Source organism: Marmota monax, unplaced genomic scaffold (assembly GCF_021218885.2).
Source record: "Marmota monax isolate L192 unplaced genomic scaffold, Marmota_monax_Labrador192_F-V1.1 WCK01_AAM20220418_F8-fsc00042, whole genome shotgun sequence".
In the NCBI taxonomy this organism is placed as follows: Eukaryota; Metazoa; Chordata; class Mammalia; order Rodentia; family Sciuridae; genus Marmota; species Marmota monax.
This window is the reverse complement of record NW_026693008.1, coordinates 13958183-13985685: the sequence shown is the minus strand read 5'-3', so window position 1 is coordinate 13985685 and position 27503 is coordinate 13958183. Positions and strand designations below refer to the sequence as shown.

At 42.6% G+C, this 27503-nt stretch overlaps 1 protein-coding gene across 1 annotated transcript; it reads left to right on the top strand.

The window, feature by feature from the left end:
* Window positions 1-612: 612 nt before the first annotated feature.
* Window positions 613-27086, top strand: Dnase1l3 (deoxyribonuclease 1 like 3). The gene is made up of 8 exons (XM_046452950.2): window positions 613-851; window positions 7464-7552; window positions 11887-11976; window positions 12537-12649; window positions 18309-18421; window positions 21765-21922; window positions 25362-25458; window positions 25764-27086. Exons 1-8 carry the CDS (start codon window positions 711-713, stop codon window positions 25878-25880), a joined length of 918 nt encoding a protein of 305 aa, XP_046308906.1. The 5' UTR covers window positions 613-710; the 3' UTR covers window positions 25881-27086.
* The last annotated feature ends 417 nt before the right edge of the window (window positions 27087-27503 follow it).

The window sequence follows — 27503 nt, the reverse complement described above, 5'->3', positions numbered from 1 at the left end:
ACAAACATTAAAGTAATATCAGGCTTAAACAGGCTATTTGTCCTTGAAGTCCAAGGATATTTAACTGGCCCATACTAGCAGATCAGCATTGCCATCCCTGGCAACACACTGTGTTAAGTTGTACATAGTAAAATTGCCTTAAAAATTATGTCATTCAAACAATTTGAGTTTAATTTATGCTCATCAGGGTATTTAGAGAATAACTGCCTGGGTGTATCTAGGGACAGCTGGCCACCAAATCCCAATGATTTATATAAAACTCAGCAGGATTTCCCACTGCCCACTGCCTCATTGTCCCCCAGAAGGCTCCTCTGCCCCAGGTGTCTCTGGGTAGATTGCTTCCAAGTTGATGAACTGTCAGGGAAAGGTCCATAGCATGCAACCACAGCAGAGAAAACCAGTGGTCAGAGCTGGCTCCTGGTCTAGATAGGAGTGACTTTGTAGAGGATGGTGCCTAAAATAGGCATGCCAGTTTTCTCACCAAAGTGACAATAACAGGGGCTCCTAAAAAGCTAGCCCAGTATCTTCATTTCCTTGGGGATTGAAACACATGATCTTCAGTTCCTCAGAGAAGTGAAAGTAGCAAAGAGGAATCCAGTCATTCCTGTTATCCACAGGCTTTATAAGTCAAGTGTGCCGGGAGGTGGCGGAAGCCTGCACTCCCAGCACTGTTGTCTTCTCACCCAGCCTGAAGCCTGAGTAGTGCAAGGATGTCCCTGAGTCTGTCCACCCTGCTGCTTCTCCTCCTCACCTTCGACAGTTCCCTGGCCCTGAGGCTCTGCTCCTTCAACGTGAGATCCTTTGGACAAAGCAAGAAGGAAAACCAAAATGCCATGGATGTCATTGTGAAGGTGAGCCCCTATTCCCATAAGTGGGATCCTGGACATGCCTCATGCCCTCTCCTCTGTCTTCAGACTTTAGGAGACTCTGAAGGAATTTAAACTTTGCCTTCAGGGTGAAGGTAGCAGGTGGCTTGGAATTGGTATTGATAAGAACAGCAGTAGTCACAATAACCACTTCACCTCTTAGTACCTCCTGTCATCATCTTAAAATCTTAAAACACGGCTGATAACAGTGCCTCCCATAAGAGCACTCCACTGCCTGCTCCCCTAAACAGGTAAATATAAAGCCTATTAATACAGGTATCTGGCTCGTAGTAAATTCCAGAAAAGGATTGACTGGCTAAGATGATTTTAGGACCAGTTATTGAATGATTGTGTCAGGCACTGTAAATACATGATTTTTATTTCATCATCTCATGAGCAAGGATTATTATTCCCCATGCAGAGATGATGAACAAAGAAAGGTGAAGCAGCACAAACAGCTGGTGAGTAGGAGAGGGAGCTGGGATGCCAGCCCAGCCTGGACTTCCAGACCATCCATGAAGTATACTTTCTGATTTCCTCCCAACTCTCAATTCTGTTCTTTCTCTGCACTTAGATAATGAATGCTATCCTTGGTAACATGGCCAGTATTTGCAGATGCCACAAATCACAGTTCTCTAGAGTCAGTTTATTCTTTGTTGGACAGGTTAATTTTGTTGTTTTTATGCTGGGACTAAAATGTTTCCCAGGACTCTGGTGTGGTGGTTATTGCTTTAAAAACCCTAGAGGTGGGCTGAGGCTGTGGCTCAGTGGCAGAGCATTCGCTGCGCACATGTGAGGCACTCAGTTCGATCCTCAGCACCACATAAAGATAAATAAACAAAATAAAGATATTGTGTCCATGTATAACTAAATATATATATGTATATATTTAAAATGTAAATATATATATATATATATATATATATATTTTTTTTTTTTAAACCCAGAGGCCCCATGGTGTGGTGGGAGTGCAAAGAGCCCTAGGTTCAGATCCCACCTGTCAGGTGCAAGAGCTCTGGAGTCCCTTCACCTCCCTCAGCTTCCAGGCCTTTCCCATAAAATGAGGCTGCACCACCTACAGCACCAGCACCAGCTGGTTGAGAATTCAGGGGGGTGAGACCCCCAGCATAGCCTGCCACAGGCAAGTGTTTGTGTTGTCAGGAGAGATGGTGTTGACATACTCTGTTCTTCCTTTGATGGTCAGCCTGGTCAGCCCTGTCCCTTGAATGGTACCCAGGGACCTCTAGACGTTGTTTAAACAGGACAGTTGTGCCAAGCCTGTGGGAGCCAGGACATGTGGCTCAACGAGGAACTCTGACATGCTCAACGGGGAACACTGACTATTTCCTCACTTCTTCACACATGGCTTCATGGAGCCTGGGAACCAAGTTCACTTATTCTACCCTGAAAATGTCACCACAATCTTACAGGCTTTTTTTGCTGTGGTGATTCTGCTCCTACACAAAGCATCTCCCTTGGGCTATTGTATCCTACCAAGTGTGTATAAAGTCTTTATCAAGGCTGCCTTAGCCTCCTAAATACTGCAAAACCATCCTGTAAACAGAGGCCATTCTAAAGCACTGTTAGAGCCACTTAAAAGAGCACTCAAAATTAAAACCAAATGCCAGGGATTCAAAATAGTATTGCCTTCAGGATCTGTCAACTGGGCACCTATTACAGGCCAGGAGTTATATTCTTATTTAATATTATGACATAGGTAGCATTTCCCCCACTTTAACTGAAAAAACTGAAGCTCAGAGTGATGAAGTGACTCTCTAGGTTTCCATAGCCAGTGGGGAAGAGTCTGCGCCAGATGCAGTCACATAACTCACCCATGTAAGCTGGGATGCCTCTTCTACTCCTCGTATGGACTTGTCACTTTGGAGGTAACTCACCATAACCGCATTGTCATTCTCACCTTTACTGGGAGGTTGAAGAATGAGGTAGGCCGTCTTCTCCATCTGGGTTTGCCCTCCCCTACCATGGGCAGTTTTCCAGATGCTACACCCTGCCCAGGAAAACCTGCTTCTGCTTGTGTTCTTCAATTTGTGCCCTTACAGTGCACAGCTTGTTCATCCAACAAATATTCATTGAAGGCAGATGATGTGGCAGACACTCCAAGGCACTGGAGGTGGGACAGTGGACATGGAAGGCACTGTCTTCCTCTTCCCAGAGCTTACTAAACATGATAATTATGGTTTCTGAGTGCTTCTGATGTTCTGGGCCCTTAATAGGTAGTATCCAATTTCAGCCTCCCAACTACTCTAGTTGTTAGGCCCATTTTATAGATAAGGCACCAGGAGCCCAGGGAGACAAAGTAAGTTGCTCAGGGTTGTGAAGCACATATGTGGCAAGGTGAGGGCTAGAACACAGGGTTTTCCCCACCATGCTATGCTGCTCCCTGGTTAGAGACATGAAGTATGATTTCATGAGCCTTACTCTGTCCATGATATTTCTAGAGTCCTCCAGACTGTCCCTTCTCCTTTCCCCTGGCCCAATCATGACACCCCTTGCCCAATTCCATCCATGCTAGCCACACACAGCCCTTTACATTCTCACTCCTTTCCTATAAACAGTCAGGAATTTTGCTTTAATCAGGGAAATCTCAAGAGTTTCAAGGCTTGGCTCTGGGGCCCTCATCCTTGCAGGTTTCTCCCGAGGAGATGAAACCAGGAGAAATACATTTTTTCCTAATCCTCTGGTCTGAAATTGGAGTAAGGAAAATGTGTCAAGACTGTATTTGAAAACTAAATATTCAATCATAGTGGGAGAAATGCTTACAATATAATTTTAGTCTAGAGAGGCAAGAATAAAACTATATGATAAATGGCACCACTGTTTGCTAAGCACCTGCTCCGTGTCAGGTACTAGGTTGAGCATTTTATATACATTATGTCTTTTAATTCCTATGAGGAGTCTTTTAATTCCCATAGGAAGGGTATTATTTTTCCCAGTTCACAAATAAGGAATCTGGGGTTTTAGGGAGGTTAGGTGAACTTCTTAAGGTCACATAGCTGGTAACCTTGAGTCAAGATATGAACCCCAAGGCCATTTAACTCAAAGTCCACAGTTAGAACCAATGGGTTAATCAGTATGATGGCAATCTTGTAAATAAGCATAGAAATCATGAGAAAAGTCTGGGTGGTGGGGTTTCGGGTCATCTGTGACTTTTACAATCTTCTGTCTTCTGAATTTTCTATACTTTCTACAAAAAGCACCATTATTTTTACTATTAGAAAAAATTACAACACAAACTTTTTTTTTATGGTACTGGGGAGTGAACCCAGTGCTTCACATGTGCTAAGCATATATTCTATCACTGAGCTATATCTGCAGCCTAACAAAATTATTTCTTAAAAAAAATAAATAGGGAAATAATTCCCATTTTTTCAATGCTACAAGGAATATTTAAAAATGAAAAGATAATGTGTGCTTCATGAATTTGCCCCAACTGGTTCTAGAGTGGTTCTCTCTCTCTCCTTCCTGTCTTTCTTTCACTCATGCCAGATGCTACAGCAGGAGCTGGGGATAAATTTGTGAATAAATTAAGGACTAGCATGTGCTCTGGCACACAGCAGACCCATAATGAAATTTAGTTAGATGGATGAACCAACAGATGGAGAGATGGGTGGGAGTGGGAGGATACATACATGGATGAATGAAGGCCCACTGGCTGAAATTACAGGTTCCATACTGAGAAGAATTTTGAAAACAGGCTCTTGAGCTACTGCTCATTGCAGTGTAGATTCTTGTCTATAAGAAATATTCCTGGAGATACCAAGGAGACCAGCCAAAGGAAGTAGAAATTATTAACAGCTGGAGATGTGGGGCTCAGAAGTGCTTGTTAAGCAACACATGGATTGTAAACAGGAAATCTGGAGGCTGAGCTCTCTCTCTCAGCAAAGGGAGACTGAACTCATGGCCTATGTTTGCTTTGTACCAATGCCAATAGGTCACACAAAAAAGGACTTTTTTGTTGTTGTTTTTTTGGGATCTGGGGATTGAACCCAGCAGTGCTTTACCACTGAGGTACATTCCCAGCCTTTTTTAATCTTTTATTTTGCGACAGTTTCACTAAGTTGCTTAGGTACTCACTAAATTGCAGAGGCTGGCCTCAAGCTTATATTCTTGCTTCTGCCTCCTGAGTCACTAGGATTATAGATGTGTGCCACTGTGCCCAAAAAGACCTTGCTCTTTGAGAAAGAGCTATCACAAGTACGTGCTGATCTCCTTGGCTTCTGAGCGTAGTGGTCAAGAAGGGGCTCAAATGTGATGTCCCTTTATCCCATATTCCTTTGGTGTTCAGATTACAAAAACTCACTGAGCTTCAGAGTAGCCAACTATATAGTAGGGACATTAACAAGACCACTTCAAAGGGTAACAATGAAAATTTAGTGAGTCAGTAATAAAAACTACCTTTTATGAAGATTTCACTGTGTGCCAGCCACAGCATTAGGTTCATTATATAGGACAACTCATTTAACTTCTGTCTAATAAGTTAGGAATGTACCTGTCGTGTCCTAATAAAATCTGGCCATCATCTCCTCCCCACAAATTCCTCCCTGCAATGGTACTATTCTTCTAAAAGATGACTTTTAGGTTCAATCCCAGCATAAAAACAAACCAACCAACAACAATAACAAAACAAAACAAAGCAAAAGCCGAAACAAACAAACCCCGCTTCCAAATGTCCTTTTTATAGTACTGGGGATTGAACTAAGGGTGTTGCACATGACTTAGGTGCAAGCACTTTACCACAAAGCTATTTCTGCAGTCCCAAAACATGACTTAATGTTACATAATGCTCTGTCTGATATTTGTAACACCTTAAATTGAATGCTTTCTTATTTGGGGATGCTTAAGTTGTTTCCAATTTTTTTTTTTTTTTTTTTTGCAGTGCATCTTCCTCTTTGATCTCCACAAGTGATCATAATAATCTACTATGTGCCTCCTACATGGCTGGTGCTGTTCAAAATTCTAAGTACTTAACCCTTTAGCCACCCTGTAAAGAATGGACTGTTTTCATCCCAATTTATAGATGAGGTGCAGAGAAGTAGTGGATATTTCCCGATAATAGAAGATATTCTTCAAAGTGGAAAAACTGAATCAAAGAAAATATGCATTTTAAAGTCTCTTCCAGAAAGATGTGGCAGTTGCCAATGGCTAAACCAGCAGGGTAGCTTGACCAGTGGCACCCAGCCCGTTAATCCCTTTGCAGCTAATGCCATGGATTTCAAGCCTTGCTGATAGAAGGATCCCAGCTTGGGACACAATCTTCTTCCTCATTCAATACATAGATGGTTCTTAACCCCAGCTTCTTAAAGGCTGAGTCCCTGGTCACAGGGCAATCTAGACAATAGGGTGCTGCTATCTCTTCATGCTCTACCCCTTGAAGACAGAATTAAAGCATATGCTGTGGAAATGGAGGGACAGTGACACAATGCTCATGTTTCATGTTCTTTGGTGGCCATGTAAGAGGACAAAATTACCTTAGTGGTGCCTTATCCTTGAGCAACAAGTCACCAGGATCCCATACACAGAAAGGCCTGTGAGGTCACCAAGCGGTGCAATCTTGATCTGCACCTTGGATAAAAGCTGTTGATCAACCGGAAGGATCTCTCTTATATTAATTTTCCAATGAATTCCTTCTCACCATCAGGGACTTTTCAAATGCTACTTCCCCCTAGGAGCCTTCCCTGATTCTCTAGGCAGAAGCAATTCACTATTCCCCAACACCTCCCACAGCACAAATTCTGTTTTCCTCCCATTATTGCTGGTTGTTTGCATTTGTCCCTCTCACTGTACTATAAGACTTTGACAGCAGAGCCTTATTTTAAGAGGTTAGCATGGTGGACTTTGTAGTCATATATCTGAGGTCAAATCTCCCATCTATCCTGGCTGTGTGACTTTAGGTAGTCACTCAACCACTCTGAGCTTATTTTCCACCTGTTTAGTAGAATAATAACCAGTCATTTCATAAGGTTGTTGTGAGACTAAGTAGGTTCCTGATAAATTTTAACTCTTAACATTATATCTTTTAATTTCTGGAGTACCCAGCCTCGTATATTTAATTACCAAGGGCTGCATAAGTATTTGTTACCATTATTATTGGAATTATTCAAGCAAAGCCAAGAGGTAGGATGTACAGGGGGTCATGATTATGGGCTCTGGATTGCTTGGGTTCTAACTCTGTGTTGGCCACTTTCTAACTGGGTGGCTGTGTAATTAATCTGACTTTCCCTGAACCTCAGTCTCATTATCTTTAAAATTGACATACAAAAAATAATAAAAATAAAAAATACCAAAAACCCGCTGGGCACAACTGTATCTATGCCTATGTTCCAGCTACTTGGGAGGCTGAGACAGGAGGATCACTTGAGCCCAGGAGTTTAAGTCTAGCCTAGGCATCATAGGAAGATCCTATCTCAAAAATGAACTTAATAAAAGCACTGACTTTACAGAGTCCTTCATTTAACTCAGGGAAGAAATTATTTTAACAAGCATTAATGTAATACTCAAAATACAATAAGTGTCTAATAAAAGGTTTTATAATTTATAGTAAATGGTCTCAACCCTCTGGGAATTCTCTCTCTGCAGGTCATCAAACGCTGTGACCTTATACTCTTAATGGAAATCAAGGACAGCAACAACAGGATCTGTCCCATGCTGATGGATAAGCTGAATGGGTAAATACAAGGGGGAAGGGACAGAGGTTCTGAAGGAAGTCTGAAACTGGTGTGAGAGCCAGCACTTATTCTGACCATAAAAATCAGATGGCCAGTGCTGGTCAGACTTCTTACTCTCTTAGCCATGGTCCTAAACTGTTACCTGACAGGTTTTAATATGATAAAATAAAACAAGGGGAATAGGTAATGAGTTAATACAGAAATGAAAACAAGATTCTGAGCTAAGAAGTTCTGTTATAAAGATTGAATGTTAACAATAGAAGTAGGATAAATACAATTATGATGTATTTTCAGGCTGGAACATCATGCAACTATTAAAAAAAAATCCACCTACTACAAGGCAGACATGATTACACATACCTGTAATCCCAGCCCCACAGGAGGCTAAGGCAAGAGGATCACAAGCTCAAGGACAGCCTGGGCAGTAGTGAGACTGGCTCAAAATAAAATAAAAAGGGCTGGGGATATATAGCTCAATAGAAAAGCGCCCCCTGTTCAGTCCCTAGTACTAAAAAAAAAAGAAAAAAAACATGCTTACAAAATAAGTAATATTCTAGCATGAAAAGATAGCTGAAATATATTGAAAATACAAAGTTTAGAACTGTAAGTACAGCGACCCATTCTAGACCCCATGTTATATTTTCCATGAATAAGGGCAAATTTGTGTTTGGGAGAGCACAGAAGAGACTGGAAGGGGAGCTCCAGACTGTTAATAGCTCCAGGGGGGCGTGACTGAAAAGGAATGGGTCACTTAAGGAATGGAGAACAGTTATTTTTTAATACTTCTGTATAATTTGAATATTTTATAATCAGTCCAGGTTGATTTTTATAATTTAAAAATAAAAGCAACCTGGGGTTGTGGCTCAGTGGTAGAGCACTTGCCTAGCGTATGAGGCACTGGGTTCAACCTTCAGCACCACATAAAAAAGTAAATAAATTAAGTTATTGTATCCATCTATAACTAAAAAATATTAGCAACAAAAAAGTAGTGTCCTCAAATAGTTTTAAATGACATTAGCTGATATTTAAGGTTTATATTATTTCTGAATGATCAGCAGATTCAACTCACTAGTTAGCTTGCAATCACTGTACCAAATACCTGAGATAAACAATTTATAAAGATGAAAGGTTTACTTCATCTCACAATTCTGAAGGTTTTGGCTCATGGTTAGTTGGCTGCATTGCTTTTGGGACTGCGGTAAGGCAGAACATGATGGTGGGCATGTGTGGTTGGGGAGGCCTATTGACCTCATGGCAGCAGGCTAGCAAAGAAAGAGAGAAAAGAGACGGGACTAGACTTCTAATAGCCCCTTCAAGGGCATGCTCCCAGTATCCTAACTTCCGCCTACCAGGCCCCACCTCTCAAAGGTTCCATACATCACGATAGCTCAACAGGTTGGCAACCAAGCCTTCAACTCTTGGGCTTTTAGATGACACTTCTCCAAACCATGAGAACTGAACCTACCCAAACCTACCCAAGTGACCACCCCAAAGTGAGTTTAAAATGTATATTCATGCTCCCCACCCCAATGAATAAGAATATCTGTGAAAGAGAATATGTATTTTAACAAGCTTCCTGGGTGATTCTGATGTTCCTTAATGTTTTGTTTATTTATTATAATATTGAAATCCACAAACCCAGGGCCTTGTGTATGCTGGGCAAGTGCTCTACCATTGAGCTACACCTCCAGCTTGACGTGCCTTAATTTTTAAAAACTTCTAATATAATGGGTGTGTTTTGTAAATAAATAATAAGATAAAGCAACAAACTAGAGTACACAATGAGTACCATGCTCTCTCAATTATTTTGTTTGGTACCAGGGATTGAACCCAGAGATGCTTATCCACTGAGCCACATTCCCAGCCATTTTTATTTTTTATTTTTAGACAGGGTCTCACTAAGTTCTTTAGGGCCTTGCTAAATTGCTGGGACTGGCCTCAAACTTGGGATCGTCCTGTTTCAGGCTCCTGAATTGCTGGGATTACAGGCGTGCAACATCATACCTGGCTTCTCTCATTTGTTTTTAAAAAAGCAAGATTCAAATGAAATACAGCAAATAGTGGCAGTACCTATTTCAGGGTACAAATTTATAAGGAATTTAAGAGTAATTTTTTTACATTTTCCAATAAGAATGTTACACTCCCCTTTCTTATGAAATTTCTCAAACATACATAAAAGCCCAAAAACATTCTAATCAAAAACTGTGTTTTAACAAACAGAAACATCTGGCCATTACTAGACTTTGATAGTTAGGAAAACTCACATTGTTCTTTAGCAAGGAAGGGTCAATTTGGACTCACTAGACCTGGTAACGGAAAACTTGCTTCCACAGAGCCTCTTAGACTTGCCCCGACCCTTCTCTAAGCCCTAGTTTCTTATCTGAAAATAGTCCAGATAAGCGTATCGTTTTTTAGTCTCACCAGGTCTTCTGTTTCTGGATCTGATCTTTGAAAGGTAGAGACAGAGACATCTCATAGGGGTTAGGAGCCCATGCTTTGCTCAGACTACCTGGATTTTGATCTTTGCTGTGCCACAACCTTGGGCAAATTAGTTCTTTGTGCCTCATTTCCCCCAAATGTAAAATGGGGCTAATGTAAAAGTCATCCAAGGATGATAATTAACTCCTGCATGTAAGGTGGTTGAACAGTGCCTTCTGTATAGGCATGATCAGTAAGTACCAGTGGTGTCTATAATTACTAAATGAAAAGGAGTTATAATGGCAGGTGACGTCCAAGGGGCCACACTCAACTCCTGGTCAGGCAGCTGCCAATCTGTTTACGTGTGCTATTTCATTTACTCCCCAGAGAACCCAGTGGAGTGGGTACTATTACTGCTTCCCATATAGCTGACGGAACTGAGGCACAAAGAGGAAGGTCCTGCCCAAGGTCACCCAGACAGTAAATGGTTGAGCCTACATTTAACCCGAATCATGTTAGACTCAAAACAAGTGCTCTGTTCTTATCCCCCTCCGTCTTCCTTGGAGTGGCCCCAGTCAGTTTTCAGGAGTGTGGGGTACAGGTGGACTCCAGGCATCTCCCCACAGTCAACCTAGGGCACATCTTTCTACCACTAGTGCTCCCCAACCTGCCTTGACTGCGCCATGGATTCCGACTCCCCTCGCCCCTTTTGTTTTCCTCTCTCCCCCCCCCACCCCACTGGAAATGGAACCCAGGGCCTCCTGCATGTTAAGAGTACACTCTGTCACTGTACTTAACAGTCACCGAGGCTATCTTTTTGTCCTCCATAGGCAGGAAGAGCCTTAGTCACCTCACAGCTGAGTCACTGCATACAATTTGCAACTCAGGCCTTGACAGGCTGGATTCAGGAGAGAGCCAGTTTTCTGAACTGAGAACCCATCCTCACTCCTGAGGCCCCATTACCGAGTCTGGCTTAGAACATGTCTTTGAAGCACCAGGAATTTCTGCAGAGTCCAAGCTGGCTCTAAATAGCCACTCTACTCTTTCCCAACGGACACTGAGACTCTGCCACAGTTGTAGATAGCTCCTAGATCTTTTCGTGAGTAGATGGAGTGAAACTGTGTCAGGCTCTGCCCAAAGTGGAGTCACCAGCTGGTTTGGCAAAGGCACAAGGAGTAGTTTCCCCGATGTAGGCGAGAGGTGGGGCTCATGGACTGTCATGACTATATTCCCATCTCTAGGACATGAACAAGAGTGACTTGAAATCACAGTCCCCATACTTGGGAGAAAATGCCTGAGTTTCAGAGGAGAGAATTTTCTCACATATGATGAATGCTTAGGGGCTGCCACAGACAAGGCCACGTGATAAGTTGACTCCACAGAAAGGATGAGTGGCAGCCCAGCAGGTTTTCTGTGCCGGCCTGAATTACCTATGGTCTCAACAGTTGCAGGCCACAGCTTGTAGGTTTGGGAATGAGTCAGATCTGTGTTCAAATCCCAGTTTTGTACTCATAAACTACAAAAGGGGAGGTTAACAATAGTACCCACTTTCTCAGGCTAAGAAATAAGGGCCAGGCTGAGATATAGCTTGGTTCAGTGGTAAAGTGCTTACCTATCATGCTCAAGGCCCTGGATTCGATCCCCAGGACAACAAATAAGTAAATGTAAAAAAAAAAAAGAAACCAAAAACAAAGGCTGTAAAGGTCTGGCAGATCACAGTTCCAATCAATGGTGGCTCCTCTTATCAGACTGAAAAGCTATAATGATCGGTAGCTCTTCTACACAATGCCATAGGGAATATGGATGCAAATTGGAGTGAGGAGAATGTATGCAGCACAGAATGTTCATTCTTTTGGGGGGTTGGGGTGGGGATATTCATTCTTTAAGATACAGTGTGAAATCTTTATGTTTTCTAGAAATTCAAGGAGAGACATCCCATACAGCTATGTGATTAGCTCTCGTCTTGGAAGAAACACATATAAAGAACAGTATGCCTTTATCTACAAGTAAGTATAATCTATGCTGTCTGGTTCTACTTAAAACTGTGAACACAAATTCAGTCAAAAATTAATTTTTTTTCAAAACCAGATTTTGATTTCTAACCAATTCTCAATATCAATAAAAATATTTGCTATCAAAATTGGGATGGATTCAAAACATTAAATCTTCAAACTGGAAATCATGAGCAGCTTTCTAACACCTAAATTGTTGGTTGACTTGATGGTTGCCTGGGACAGTACTTTATTCTTCATGGTCAAGTCCTGGCCTGGGGCTGGAAACCAGAGTTGCCCAGCATGACTGACTCCTGAACTTCATAGTCTTCTCTTTAGTCATTTCTGTCAGAACACTCCCTTGTGGGAGTCCTAGATGACTAGCACAGCCCAAATCTTCAACTCCCCAGGGCCCAGGCAATATGAAGAGTTGACTCAGCCTTGTTTTTCAGGCAAAAGATGCTGCCAGTGCTGGAGCCTGCTCTGAAGCCTAAGGGGACCTAAATCTCTACTTCTTCAAAGTAAGCAAACAATAGACTCTGTTTTTTTTTTTTTTTTTTTTTCCTCTCTTCTAGGGAAAAGCTGGTGTCTGTAAAGGAGAAGTACCTCTACCATGACTATCAGGATGGGGACACAGATGTGTTTTCCAGGGAGCCCTTTGTGGTTTGGTTCCAGTCACCCCACACTGGTGAGACCCCCAGGGCCCTCTTATCCATGGACCTCCTCGGTGGCCCATGAGAGGGCGGCAGACCTGAATACCATATGGACAGGGTTCCTGGGGCACATGCAGCATCTTCAGGGAGGCAGACACTAGGCTTGAGATGAAGATGTGCTGTTGCTTCTGATACCTTGAAGGTACTTTGATGACACTAGGCTTGCTTCTCAGAATATTAAACTGCGAGACCACCCAACCTGGATCTCATCTCCCAGGATCAATGATAAATATTCTATTCTTACTTTCCATGTAGCATTTAGGCTTGTGGAAATTATTTGCTGCAATTCCATGGTCCCTCTCAAATACAGTATTCCTTCATTTTAAACAGCCCCAGGGAGCCAGATTAGGTGGCACATACCTGTAATCCCAGTGATTTGGGAGGCTGAGGCAGAAAAATTGCAAGTTCAAAGCCAGCCTCAGCAACTTAGTGAGGCCCCAAGCAATTTAATGAGACTCTGTTTCAAAATAAAAAATAAAAAGTGATCAGAGTGTGCTGGGATTTGTGGCTCAGTGGTAGAGCGCTCGCCTAGCACATATGAGGCACTGGGTTTGATCCTCAGCACCACATAAAAATAAATAAATAAAATAAAGATATTGTGTCCATCTACAACTAAAAAAAATATTTTTTAAAAAAGGAATGGGATGGGGGCTGGGGATGTGGCTCAAGCGGTAGCACGCTCGCCTGGCATGCGTGCGGCCCGGGTTCGATCCTCAGCACCACATACAAACAAAGATGTTGTGTCCGCCGAAAACTAAAATAAATAAAATAAATATTAAAAAAAAAAAAAAAGTTTTAAAAAAAAAAAAAAAAAAAAAGGAATGGGGATGTATTCCTTGATAGAGTACTCCTGGGTTCAAACCCCAGTACAAAAAGTCTAAAAAGTCCTAGTAATGACCACCAAAGGTGAACCCTGGCTGAAAGTTTCACTCTCCTTGTAGTCATTAGGTAGCAGTCTCACCCATGAACTACTGCCAGGAGACAGGAAATCAAAATCATTTCTACCCTGAGCTCTGACAACAATATTATTGATCCCTGATTGAGTGTTGGCTTCCTATAACCCTTGCAACACAATATACAGTAGCGACTAGGATTGTCTCCTCTTTACATTTAAGAAAACTGAGGTTCAAAAAGGTGCAGCCACATTTCCAGGTCACCCAGATATTGAAGTGGATGACCAGGATTGTAATCCAAGCCACCTTCTCAGGAGCCCATGTTCTTAACCACCATGCAGCACTCAATGGAGAGATAAGAATTAAATTTGGTTTGAAGATTGCAACCACACAGAATAAATTATATTTTCAGTACCTATTAAGTGCCAGGCTATGTTGAGGGCACCAGGCAAGACAGAAAAGCTCCTTGCCCCCATGGAGTTATATTTTAGCAGGGCATACAGATCATGACCAAATAAATATATGCTGGGTTAGGGGTATGCTCCATGGTAGAATGCATACTTATAATGCACAAAGCCCTATATTCAATCCCCATTACCAAATATATGTAGGTTTATAAGTTCACCTACATGTACACCTGTATCATCTATACTGTCATATAAACAATATAAACACCAGTACAAACATCCTGAATCATGAAGTTTTATTTCTGCCCAGGGCTAATTCTTTCAGGGAGGAACATTTCCAGAAAATAAACATGGAGAAGGAGGATACTGAGGGTGGTAAATGCCCTTCAGAGAGCATGTACAGTAATCCTTTTTTTGTCATATAAACAATTTGTATTTGGATGACAAGGGAAAGCTTCCCCACCCCCAAATAATTACTTCTTCTCAAGAGTCCTGAACCTTTGTGAACTACTAAACAAACCAGTTTGCCCTGAGCCTCCATCCTACCCCTTCCCTAGCCATCCCCTCTCTTCTGAGACAGCACTCCCTCTATGGAGTTTTCTCTCTTGAATCAGGAAATCTATGTTCCCTTGATCTGGGATTGAAGATGGAAAGACTTAGTTATTTCATTCATTCACCTGTCTATCCATCCACCAATCCACTCATTCATCCATCATTTTGGATCACCTTCAGTGTGCTGAGCACTGTGCTAGATAATAGAGCAAAGAGGGTAAACTTGACAGACAAGTCTGCTCCCACCTCTAGTGGATTAAATACAGAAGAAGCAAAGAAAATTATTTCAAAGTATGAAGGAAATAATCACAAGGGTGCACTGGATAGTGGAATGGGAGGCCTACCTTAGATGGGGTGTCTAGGGATGGCCTCTTGGAGAAGACAAGGAATGGGGTGACTAGGGATGGCCCCTTGGGCTCTGACTTGTCAAAGCCAGCCATATAGAGGGCTGGAGATCAGAGAGGTTGGGAAATGAAGCAGAGGCTAAGGAGGTGCCCAGCAGAGGTGGCTGGGGCATCAGCCTGCCCCTTGGAATCTCTTGCTGGTCTAAGTGATGGCTCCCCAGTGTGGCTTGAACAGTGATCACCCCACAGTCTCACCTTGAGGCAGGATTGGGGACCCAGTCAGAGGAGGAGATGCTCAGGACAACTGATATTGGCAGGCAGGCAAGCAAGATTCTGATGTTTGCCTTCATGGTCACACAGATCCCTAGTGGTGGGGGAAGGTTTTCAAACACTCCACAAAAGGCTGTCTTATTTTTTAAGTAACTTTTTTTTAGGCTTTTTTCTTGATTACAAAAGGAGTATGAACTGGTCGCAATTTTTTTCAAAAAAATTTTTTAATTAGAAAAAAATTTCCCTTTATATAAAATATAAAAACTTTAAAAATTTACACTTTTAAAAATATAAAATAAAGCCTAGTGTGGTGGTGTATGCCTTTAACCCCAGCAACTCAGGGCTGAAACAGGAGAATTTTGGTAAGGCACAGACATGGGCACTGAGAATATAAGGTTAAGGGAATAATTCTATAAGCTGGGCCCACTGTGCTGACCCCCACATACCCAGCCTGAGCCACATACACAGCCCTTTTTATTTTTTATTTTAAGACAGGGTCTTGCTAAGTTTCTTAGGGTCTCCCTAAGTTGCTGAGGCTGACCTTGAACTTGGGATCCTCCTGCTTCTTCCTCCAGAGACACTGGGATTACAAGCATGTGCCACCACACCCAACTATTTTCTTTTTTTTTTAAAAAAAAAAGGCAATTTCCCCACAGCTCTGCTAGCTTAAGTCAATAGGATATGTTAAATTCCTCAGCAAATAACCTGTTATCTGCAGGAGGGATGCAGGCTTGAAATGCCAATAAGTTACCCTAAAAGGGGGGATTTTTGTGATCCTTACACAAACCAGACCCCACAACTCAGGCAGCTAAGGATAATTCCCCTTAACCATAAAAATGTGTAAGAACTGGTTCCAATTAGAACTGATCAGCATGGGCCAAAGTGACCTAGAGTTTTCATGCACAGTAGGGACTTAAAAGTGTGTTGTCATCCTGCTGTCAAAAGTAAAGAGGTGGACCTGGGCAGAACTCTCTGGAAACTTCCCTGGAACCCCACTAAATCTGGAGGACAGGAAAGACAGGAGGTCAGGGGGTCCTGAAGGATGAGTGGCATCCAGCACAAAGGATGAGACAAGGAGTCATTCCATTGGAGCAACCTCTAGAGAGAGAGCTATAAAACTGCTTTCTCTCTGTCTCCTTTTATTTTGCCTTTCCTCATTAGTAAAAGAATCATTAGTAAAATGTATCATTAATTTACAATTTCCAGATTTTCCCAGGATGTAACATTTCCTTGTTTAACAGATGCCAAACTATGTAACCAGACTCTGTCTCCTAACCTGTCATTAACCTTTAAGTTTAAAGCACACCTGTACTTTATTTCTAATCTAGGATCCCATTTAAAAGTCCCCTTATAACAATCTTATAGTATATTCTAAAAGCATCTAAAAATGCCAACATTTATTCTCATAAAACTGGTTGAGCTGCTTTCTCAGAGAGTTTTTTTTTCCTTAGTCAAAGTACACCAGTTCCTTACTAATCTTTAACTAAAGGGCAGGCTCTGTATGTCAATCCCCCTGCCACTAACATTAACTATGCTTATCATAAATCCCTGTGTAAAGTAAAGGAGGGTCTATTAGAAGGGAAATATATTTTTATTAGCCTTTTCTCCTCTGGATGAATACCATAGCCTATCCTTAATCAAATAGGCTACATATAGTGGGCTTCATACAATAGGCATAACTATCTGCTTAGGCTCTTTGAGAGACCGAGGATATGAATTTGGATTCTTGGTTGATATAATCAATTGTGGTACCTAGAGTTCCTGTAACATTTCCCAGAATGATTGATTGTTGATACTTTTCTGTTTTGTCCTCAATGTCCTGATATTAAAACAGCCTTTTAAGTCATGAACCACCTGTTATACTCTAGAATTTAATTTGGTTTAGCAATAAGTATACTCATGCCTTCTATTAGGTTTATAAAATAAAAAGTCCCAATTACATAAAAAAAGGTCTCATGGTTTCTGTTTCCAAATGTGCAGCCTTGCCAAAGACTTTCATCCTCACTGTGACCTTGTCAAGACAGTGGGAGGAGGAACACCTTCACCAGAAGTCCTTCTCCTTTCTAAGAGTATCCACTCTCTCCCTTGAGAGTATCCCCCTTTCCCCTCTCCTATCCCTTCTAATAAACTCATGCCTGCTATTTTTAAGTGACTCATCTGAAATCTTTCTAACATGATCTCAAGAGTCAAGGTAAAGAAAAGGCCTCTGGGATTGCCTCAGCTTTGTGGCAAGCCTCTGCCCTATAACAAATTCCAAGTGTAAGGCCAGTCTGAGCAACTTAGACAGACCCCGTCTCAAAAATAAATAAAGGAGCTGAGGACATAGCTCAATGTTAGAGTGCTCCTGCATTGAAGAAGAAGAAAGAAGAAAGAAGCAGCAGAAGAAATAAAACCATAAATATGTACAATTTTTACTTATAAAATGAACCAGTAGAAAAACACAGATTTCCAAGAAAAAGGGAGATAGAGAGAGGGAAAGGGATGGAGGGGTAAGGGGAGGGGGGAAGTAGGGGGGGGGAGGGAGGGAGGAAGAGAGAAAACATCCACAATGCTAGCAAGGAACACTACCTACCAGCTTTCTTTTTTCTTTTAGCAATGAAGGGCAAGTGGTAGAAAAGAGTTTTGTTGTTGTGGTGTTCCTGCTGAGGATTGAACACAAGCATGCTCTACCACTGAACCACATCCCTGACCCTTTTTAGTTTTTGAGACAGAGACTTGCAAAGTCTCACAAAGGCTGTCCTCAAATTTGTGACCCTTCTGGGGCTGGGGTTGTGGCTCAGTGGAAGAGTGCTCATCTAACATGCATGGGGCACTGGGTTCAATCCTCAGCACCACATAAGTATAGAAATAAAGATATTGTATCCACCTAAAACTAAAAAATAAATATTTTTTTAAAAATTGTGATCCTTCTGTCTCTGCCTAGGGAGTAACTAGGATTACAGACCTGTGCCACGGCACCCAACAGAAAAAGTCTTTCATGTACTAAAAATAAGCAGCCCAATGACTCAAGATCATTAAAATCTTAGCCACTGGCTAGACCCTATGGGATCTTGGGACCCACACCATACAGCTCATGCCTTCTAGAAGGGAACGCCTATTTCCACAAGCAGTGTTGGAGGGTGCTGGGCAAGGAAAGCCTGAGACTTCTGATGCTTCCTGTTTTGCTAGCTGTCAAGGACTTCGTGATTGTCCCCCTGCATACCACCCCGGAGACATCCGTTAAAGAGATTGATGAGTTGGCTGAAGTCTACAAGGATGTGAAATGGCGCTGGAATGCAGAGGTGAGCATCTCTGTGTTTGTCAAAGTCCTGTCCATGTGAAGGAGGATGAGGGGGCAGGCATGTGCAGGCCACCACCATTTCATAGCCTCACTTTAGATCTTTCCTCAGCCCTAAACATCCTTTTTTTTAAATACACACACACATAAACACACATGAGATGGACACAAATACCTTTTATTTACTTACTTAATCTGATGCTGAGAATCCTCACATGCTAGGTGAGTGCTCCACCACTGAGCGACAACCCCAACCCCTAAACATCCTTCTTGCTAAATCTGCCTGGGCACCATCCATGTAGGACTAGGGAATTCATGCTCTGAACAATTTATAATGGATGCCAACATTTTTACTGAGTGACTCACTCATGCTAGGCACAGTGCTCAGGCTTCACAAGAATAAGTGTACTCACTGGGCGCAGTGGTGCATGCCTATAATCCCCGTGGCTGGGGAGGCTGAGGCAGGAGGACTGTGAGTTCAAAGCCAGCCTCAGCAAATTATCAAGGCCCTAAGCAACTCAGCAAGACTCTATCTCTAAATAAAATATAAAAAAGGGCTGGTGGTGTTGCTCAGTGGTTAACCACCCCTGGGTTTTAACCCTGGTACCAAAACAAAAGTGTACTCAATCCTCCCAATAGTCCCAGGAAGTTACTTTCATGAGTCCTACTTCGTAACTAAGAAGAGAGGCACAGATAAGTCGGGGGTGTTTCCATTGCAAGTGACAAGTTCTCAAAGGGGCTCATTGAATGGAGGAGCAAATTATGTCTGTCATCCCTCCTGGGCCACATTATTTCCTCATCTGGAGGTCAGGAACAGGACCACCTGTGGCCATGAGGGTCCCTGGAAGCTTTTGGCAAATGTGGAAGTGCTCTGGAGACTGTTCGCCACATTCCTCTTTTCTTCTTTCGAGATGTGCCTCCTATGATGGCCCTTCCTCCTCCTCAGTTCCGTGCTCTAAGTGCAAAATGAGAGTGAAATGTGACCACAGTTGATCAGAGTTGGAACATGGAATGGACAAGGGCCACATTTTAATTATTTATTTGTAAATAGCAGGACAAGGGAAAGTCTCATCTATTCATCCCCCAAATTATGAAATCATTCATTCATTCAACAAGAATATATTGATCATCTACTGAGCATCAGCCCTGGGGTGGTATCAGTGCCCAAAGGTAAACAAAAGGGGAAATTTATGATGAGGAGCCTTTAGTGAGGCAGATTGGGTTTCTCTACCACTTGAACTATTGATCTATGTAGCCTATAGCAGGTCACTTAATCCCCTTATCCTGTTTCTACTGGGTTTAATGATGCCTCCTACCTCCTAGTGTTTGTTGTTGTAAGAAACAATTTGAATTTTAGAAAACACTTAATGCTGGCCCTGCCTTATAGTGAATGTTCAGCAAATCATCCCTGCATTAGAAGACGTTGATCACTCAGGTTAGGTAGGGATGTCATCCTTTCCTCAACTGTGCCTATTAATCTCAGGGGAAATTCTGATTGCTGAGGTCAAGATGAAATGTTCTTGAAGAAAAAAACTCAGAAGTCAGCAACTACCCCAAACAATAGCTCAAACAAGGAAATCTGACACTTCCTCTGTATTATGGAATGTTAAAATGCTATTCTAAGAGCCCTGCAGGGAAAAATACTTCCAAAATAGAAAGTTTCTGTTGGTGGCCTAGGGTGGGGATGAACACCTCACCCAATGACCCCCTCCCCTTAAACCTCCTCCCATTTCCTCCAAAGACTGAATTTCCACAGGAATAAGTCTCCAATCTCAAAACAATAGGAGAGAGAGAGTGGCGCCAGCACACCACCCAAGTACATTTTTCTGGCTTGGAAACAAAGATGTTGATTCATTCATATGTTTATGTCCTGCAGCAATGTGGGCCAGAGACAAAAGATTCATGAGAATGTCTTAGCTAGATGGTTCTATTCCTACCTACTTCTGCAGCTGAACTACACACATGGTGACTAAGAACAAGAGGGAGCAATGAGAGCAAACATCCTTCTTCCCATTAAGAACACCCTACTTGGGCTGGAGATATAGCTCAGTGGTAGAGTGCTTGTCTAGCATGCACAAGGCCCTGAGCCCATCCCCAACACTGCACACAAAACAACAACAACAAAAAATCTCACCTTCCTTGTACTCACTTGCCAGGTAGTCATCAAAACTCAAACTCAAGGGGCTGAGGTTGGGGCTCAGTGGTACAGAATTTGCTTAGCATGTGTGAGGCACTGGGTTTGATCCTCAGCACCACATAAAAATAAATAAAATAAAGGTTAAACAAACAAACAAAAAGCCTTAAGACTCAGTTGTAAAGCACCCTGTTCTTTTAAAAAGAAAACTAAGACAAGCCCATTATCAATCTGCTAAGGGCTGTCATAGCAAAGTACAAAAGATTGGGTGGGCTAAACAATACAGTTATGGAGGCTAGACATCAAGATTAAAGTAAGCAGGGCTGCTTCCTCCTGAGGGCTTCTCTCCTTGGCTGGTAGATGATCATCTTCTTCCCTTGTCTCAACTGTCTTTTCTAAGTGTCTCTCTGTATGCTAATCACCTTTTAGCCTCTCCTTGCAGTGCTAGATATGGAACCCAGGGCCTTGTGCTGGCATGAGCTAATCCCCACCACTCCTCTTTTTTTCCTATTAGATTAGTGAGACAGGGATTTAGGATAAGGAGAGAGAAATATGGAATCTTAAGGGAAATACCCACAAGCTGTTGATATGCAGAGTCAAGCCACTGAGATGGAGAAAACAGTTGTAAACCTAGACCCATGCTCTTGTAAAATGAGGGAAAACTGGAGTGATATTGTGCAGCTCCCCGCTGGATCTACCTCCAGTCCAGCCCTTGATACAGTCTTTCTATAAATACTGGACCAGTAGCCCAAGTCAGGGCTGCTTCTCACTCTGGAGACAGCCCACATTCTCCCTTGAATGTATATCTACCTTCTTAAATAAACTTCTGTCTATGCCTTTGGCTCATGCTGAAACTCTTTTCTGTCATGTATGCCAAGAACCCCACTGGTCCTGAGTTGAGCTCCCTCTCTCTTCTAAGAACTCCTTGGACCCTTCTTTGGAGACATCTCTTCTCCCATGACATTAGGGCCCACCCATCTGACCACATTTGACGTTATTTACCTGTTTAAACACCCTATCTCCAATCATAGTCATATTACTCCTTACTGGGGGTCAGGATCTCAACGTATGAATTGGAGTGGGAACACAATTCAGTTACTAACAGACCCCTTTGTTAACTGGGCAGGTGAGGTAGTGTCACTGCTTGTAATCTCTGGGAAAAGTGTTGTGTAGCAGTGACCACCAGCTGATGCTCCCAAAATGTGCCTTTCAGAATTTCATTTTCATGGGTGACTTTAATGCTGGCTGCAGCTATGTCCCCAAGAAGGCCTGGAAAAACATTCGCTTAAGAACCGACCAGAGGTTCATCTGGCTGATTGGGGACCAAGAGGACACCACAGTTAAGAAGAGTACCAACTGTGCATATGACAGGTAGGTGGCTCTGCAGGCCTGCTAGCCCCTACAGTGTTTGCTGTGAGCTAGAAAGACCAGCTCCCTCTAGGCATATGTAGCACATAGCTTGAGAGCCAAGTCACCTCCATTTCAGAACCTGCCACCACAGACCCTGACAGTGTATGAACTGCATGACTCTTTGTCCTAGGCATTAACGCTTAGCAGTAACCAGCATTGCCTTTTTTGCGGGGAGGGGAGCAGTGCTGGGGATTGAACCCAGGGCTCTACATACAAGGCAAGCACTTTATCACTGAGCTATACACCAAAGCCTCACAGCACTGCTTCTGACGTCAGACAGGTTGGGTTCAAATCCTGATTCTACCACCTAATGTATCTGTGACCAAATGATTTAAGCTCTTGTGTCCTCATTTCCTCACTTGTAAATTGGAGATTAGTAGTTCCTCACTTAGGAAGATGAGGATTAAATGAAGTAACATATATAAAGCTGTTAACATGAATTGGGGTATGGAAGTGCTCAATCGTTCATTGGCTGTTCCCTATACCATCACAAAGACACATCACAGTTTAGTGACCCAGTCTCCTTCACTGGTCATTAGATATTACCAAGAGTTCACTGTTGAAACTAACATCCTATATATTCATTTTGTGCAAATATTTCTGATTTCCTCAGGGTATAAGCATAAAAATGAGAGCAATTCCTGCAAAGGATTTGCATTTTTAAAGCTTCTGCTATACATTCCTAAAAGTGAGTGAATACATTTTAAATAATGGCATTCTAAAGTCTGGCTGGGAAAGTTTCAAGGACTTTCACTTTTGCTTCTTCAATGTAGAGGGAAGTGGGAGTGCCTGAAGCATTAAACATCAGTGATTGTCCACATCAAAGACCACAGGCAGGGAAATCCCTGAGAGTCTGGTCCAGTGGGTGGCCACAGTTCCCAGAGCTCAGCCTGTTGCTGAGTGAGCATGAGGTGTCACAAGATGGCCATCTGTGGGAAACAGCCTGAAGTTCTCACTTCTCAGTCTTAAGGTCTGGCTTTCATTTCCATCCCCTGGCCTCCTTTGTTCCTCTTGGGACTTTCAGGGCTAGTGTTTCCTTCGTACACATCATCACTCCAACTTTCAAAAGTGGAAACCTGAGTGGGAAGTCAGAGGAGACTGAGCATCCAGACCTCTTTCCCTCATTCAGGAAGAGCCTCTAGCCAAGCCAGTTTTGGGACCTTGGACAGGTCACATCCCTTCTCCAGTCCCACTGATCTGCCAATGAGAGGGGAGTGATCAAAAATAATGATGCAAAAGAGTAGCTAATTACAAGGAAAGATGTCTACTGCAGATCAGGTTGGATGGTGAAACTGGTTAAGAAAAGATGTTTCAGCTGGATATGGTGGAACATTTCTGTAATCCTGGTGACTCAGGAGGCTGAAGCAGGAGAATCCCAAGTTTGAGGCCAATTAGGGCAACTTAGCAAAATCCTGTCTCTAAATTAAAAAAAAAAAAAAAAAAAAGACTGGAGATGTAGCTCAGTAGTAGAGTGCCTGTGAGTTCAATCCTCAGTACTGGGGGTGGGGGAGATGCTTCCTAAAAAGACCCTCATTTACACACATGTATGCCAAAGGATAGTGGGATTACACATAATTTTTTAAAGATTAGTTTTTTTTATCTCGATGCTATAGTTTTTCTGGCTTCCATAACAATGTATATTTTGTGGTTTACAAATGATGTTTAAAAAATGGACTCAGGCCAGATGCAGTGGCACCTGTCATCCCAGATATCTGAGAGGCTGAGGCAGGAGGATCTCAAGTTGAAAGCCAGCCTGAGCAATTTAGTGACATACTGCCTCAAATTTTAAAAAGTTTTTAAAGGGCTGGGCATGTAGCTCAGTGGTAGAGTCCCCGGGGTTTAATTCTCAGTACTGGCCCCCAACCCTGCACAAAAAGGATAGAGACAAGATGGTCTTAATTCAAGCCTTTGTTTTGTGTTCAAATATTTATTGAACACCTCCCATGTGTTAAGCACTGGTGGACAAGCAAAGATGTTCAAGATCTGATCTGTGCCCTGACCCAGAGTGGGAAAACAACATGAAGAGCAGACCCGTACATATCCCTAGAAGTCAGAAACAGAAGAGCTTTAAATATGTTGCTCATTGCTCTTTGCTCAGTTTAAAAAAAAAAAAGAAAAGAAAAAGCTTTCGCCAGGCAGGGTGGCACATGCCTGTAATCCCAGCAACACAGGAGCCTGAGGCAGAAGGATTGCAAGTTCAAAGCCAGCCCTAAGCAACTTAGCCAGACCCTGTATCAAAATAAAAAATAAAAAGGGCCGTGGATGTAGCTCAGTGGTAAAGTACCCTGGTATCAATCCCAGTACCAAGAAAAAAAAAAAAAAGGAATTGGAAAAGCTCAATGGAGTAGCACAGAATGGCAGTTTGTCTTACCTTCTATTCCTTAGTCAGGACCTTGTATATCCCCACCTGGTTCACCACACTTAGGTTAATATTAGAGTCTGCTGCCAAAACCCATTTTAATAACAAATTCCCAATGGTGTCATCAATACAAAGCACCTATACTGTGATTTTTCTTTATATTTTTCTTTAAATCCATTAGTTTCTTAGTGAAATAAATTAATTTTAAAGGACATAATTACATTTTTCTTCACAGCTGAATATTGGCCAAATTATATTGTTATATTGTATTCATGTACAAATATGTAACAAATCCCATCATTATGTAAAACTATAATGCACCAATAAAAATGTAGAAAAAAAAGAAGCTCAGTGAAAACTGCCCAGTGTTAAATTCTGTCTTAAATTTTTTGCCTTGAAGGTGGCAGTCTGTCCTTTTTGTCAAACTGGGGCCTTAGGGAGGTTTTAAGATAAACCAGCACCTACCTGAGAATTTCTCCATAATCAAATCCAAAAAAGTAAAAAAAATGACAGAAAGGGGAACATTCTTAGTATGCAAGCCATTACTACATGGTAGGTACAGTGTCAATGGATTTTAAATAAAATGTGCTCCTAAAGCTGGGCACAGTGGTGCAGACCTGTAATCTTAGCATGTTAGGAGGCCAAGACAGGAGAATTTTAAGTTCAAGGCCAGTCTCAGGAACTTAGTGAGACCCTGTCTCAAAAAGAAAAACTAAAAAGGACTAGAGATGTAGCTCCATGGTAAAATGCCCCGGGTTTAATTTCTAGTACTGGGAATAAAAACAGCTCTTGTATCACCAAACACCTGCCAACACAGGGGACACTGTCCCGGTGCCCATAGAGCCATAGCAAGCATAGAACCTATTTTACAGTTGTAGGCACTGTCCTCTAGGGTGCAAACTATCACAAGTATTAACTTGAAGCACCACATGAAAGGGCCAGGCTGCTTAGACAGTTTCTGATGTCAAACACAGATCTTGGTTTGATTTTAAAAATCAACAGCATGGAGTAACATGACTGTCCTCCCTCCCCTTGCTCCAGGATTGTGCTTCGAGGGCAAGAGATAGTCGAATCTGTGGTTCCCAGATCAAATGGCACCTTTGACTTCCAGAAAGCCTACAAATTATCTGAAGAGGAGGTAAGGCTGCCATCTTGTCTTTCTGAGTCACCATCCTGGAAAGATGTACAGATAACCCTTGGAGATCACCAATGAAGATGCCACATTGGGCCACTGGACCTGCAGTCTCAATACTTATGACTCTCTGATTTGAAGGCCTGCCAAAATTTCTAATGACACCAGACCAAGGATCATTCTCAACAGTTCTATTGGGTGACTTCAGGCATTTCATCTCCCCTCTCTTCCTGAATTTGCTTATTACCAAAATGACAACATTATACCAAGTATTTTCTAATTCTCAAACTATTTCTGTTTTCTTCTTACAGGCCCTGGATGTCAGTGACCACTTTCCAGTTGAATTTAAACTACAGTCTTCAAGGGCCTTCACAAACCGCAAAAAATCTGTTGCTCCAAAGAGGAAAAAAAAGACCAATCATTCCTAAATACAAAGGCACCATTTAATTAACTATTTCTTGCCTCTAAATAAATGGTCCTAACAGGTATTAGCTGATCCCTGCACACTCTAGAAAGATGACTGGTCCATCTGCTTTTATTTTTCACTTGAGTTAATTCTGCCTTGAGCCAAATTGGGAGGAGAATTTTCTGCCATCCCTTCTGGCTCATACCTCCCAAGAACTGTCCTAAAGGAAAAGTTGGTCTTTGTGATGCAAAAGAATGGCCTTAGGTCCCCAAGCCCCATCCTTTGTCACTAGTCCTTACTCAACCCTGTTCTGCTGGAGGCTGCAGGAGGATGTCAGATAGACAGCTTTCCGAGGGTCCAATTCCTAGGAAATGAGCAGAAATGCCAAGGCCCCAATTGCACCACATAACCTGGGCAATTAACTGGTCTAAGCCTTCACCTTCAAGTCCTTCAGTCTGAGATCAGGCCTCCATCATATCTCACAGGAATGGATGAGGCCACTCCCACTTGTTCTCCCTATCTCCAGACTGACCTCCTTCAAGTCAGCCAGCGCAGTAAGCACCAGTGTCATCCTCTGATGTACCAGTCAGTCCACAGCTCATCCCCATTCTTATCACCTCCCTATAATCCTTCAGGGGCTCTCATCACCATGAGCTTAGTCTTTGGGCATTATAAAGGTCTCTATTAGCCTACATCTGACAATACCTTGCACTGCATGCTCCAGCAGGACAACTCTTCCCTGCCCATCATATGCTCTCCCTCCCTCCAGGTCTTGGCTCCATCTTGGGTGCCCTGCCCTGCCCCACAGACTGGATTAAGGGCCCTTGACACCACTTCCTATGCCTCCACTGGAACATGTACCACATTGTATCTGTCACCAAAGCAGTACTAGAGTTCGTTGAGGGTCTTAGTGTGACAAATGCCCTGTTGGCTGGCTGGGACTTTATTTTTTCTGCAAATGTGGAGAGCAACATGGAACTACTTTGCCTATACCAAGATATGCATTTTTATGTTTTGATTTGTTTTTATTGATATTATGCCTTTGTTCACGAGCAAGGCTAAATATGCTCACAGTGCCAAAGCAGCAGCAGAAAAAGAAACGTCACATGGCAACGCTATTCCCTAGTTTCCCGTCTCACAAGCAGCCCCTCTGACCAGATTATGTGCACTTCCAGAGTTTGTGAAAAAATGAGCACCATATGTAATTAAAATAAAGTGTGGCATACCACATGAGTTCAGCTCCTTGCTTTCCCCCTTATGTCAGGGTCAGTGTGACTAATGCAAGAAAAAAAGAGACCATAGGTCTGTGTTTGCTTTCTGTCACTGTGACAGAAAGTTGAGATAAATCAAAGGTAAAGGAGTGAAGGTCTATCTCGCCTCACAGTTTCAAGGGTTTCATCCACAGTCAGTTGGCTCCATGACTCTGGGACCTGCAGTGGAGCAGAACATCGTGCAGGGCACGAAGCGTCGCACAGAACTCACCTCATGGCGTCCAGAAGCAGAGAGACAGGAAATGGTGGGGTCCCAGTATCCCCTTCGCGGGCTCGCCCTGCCCCGGTGACCCCACTTCCTCCTTCCAGGCCCCACCTTTTAAAGACCCCACATCCTCCCAATAGCGCTGCACTCCAGATCCAAACTACAGCAG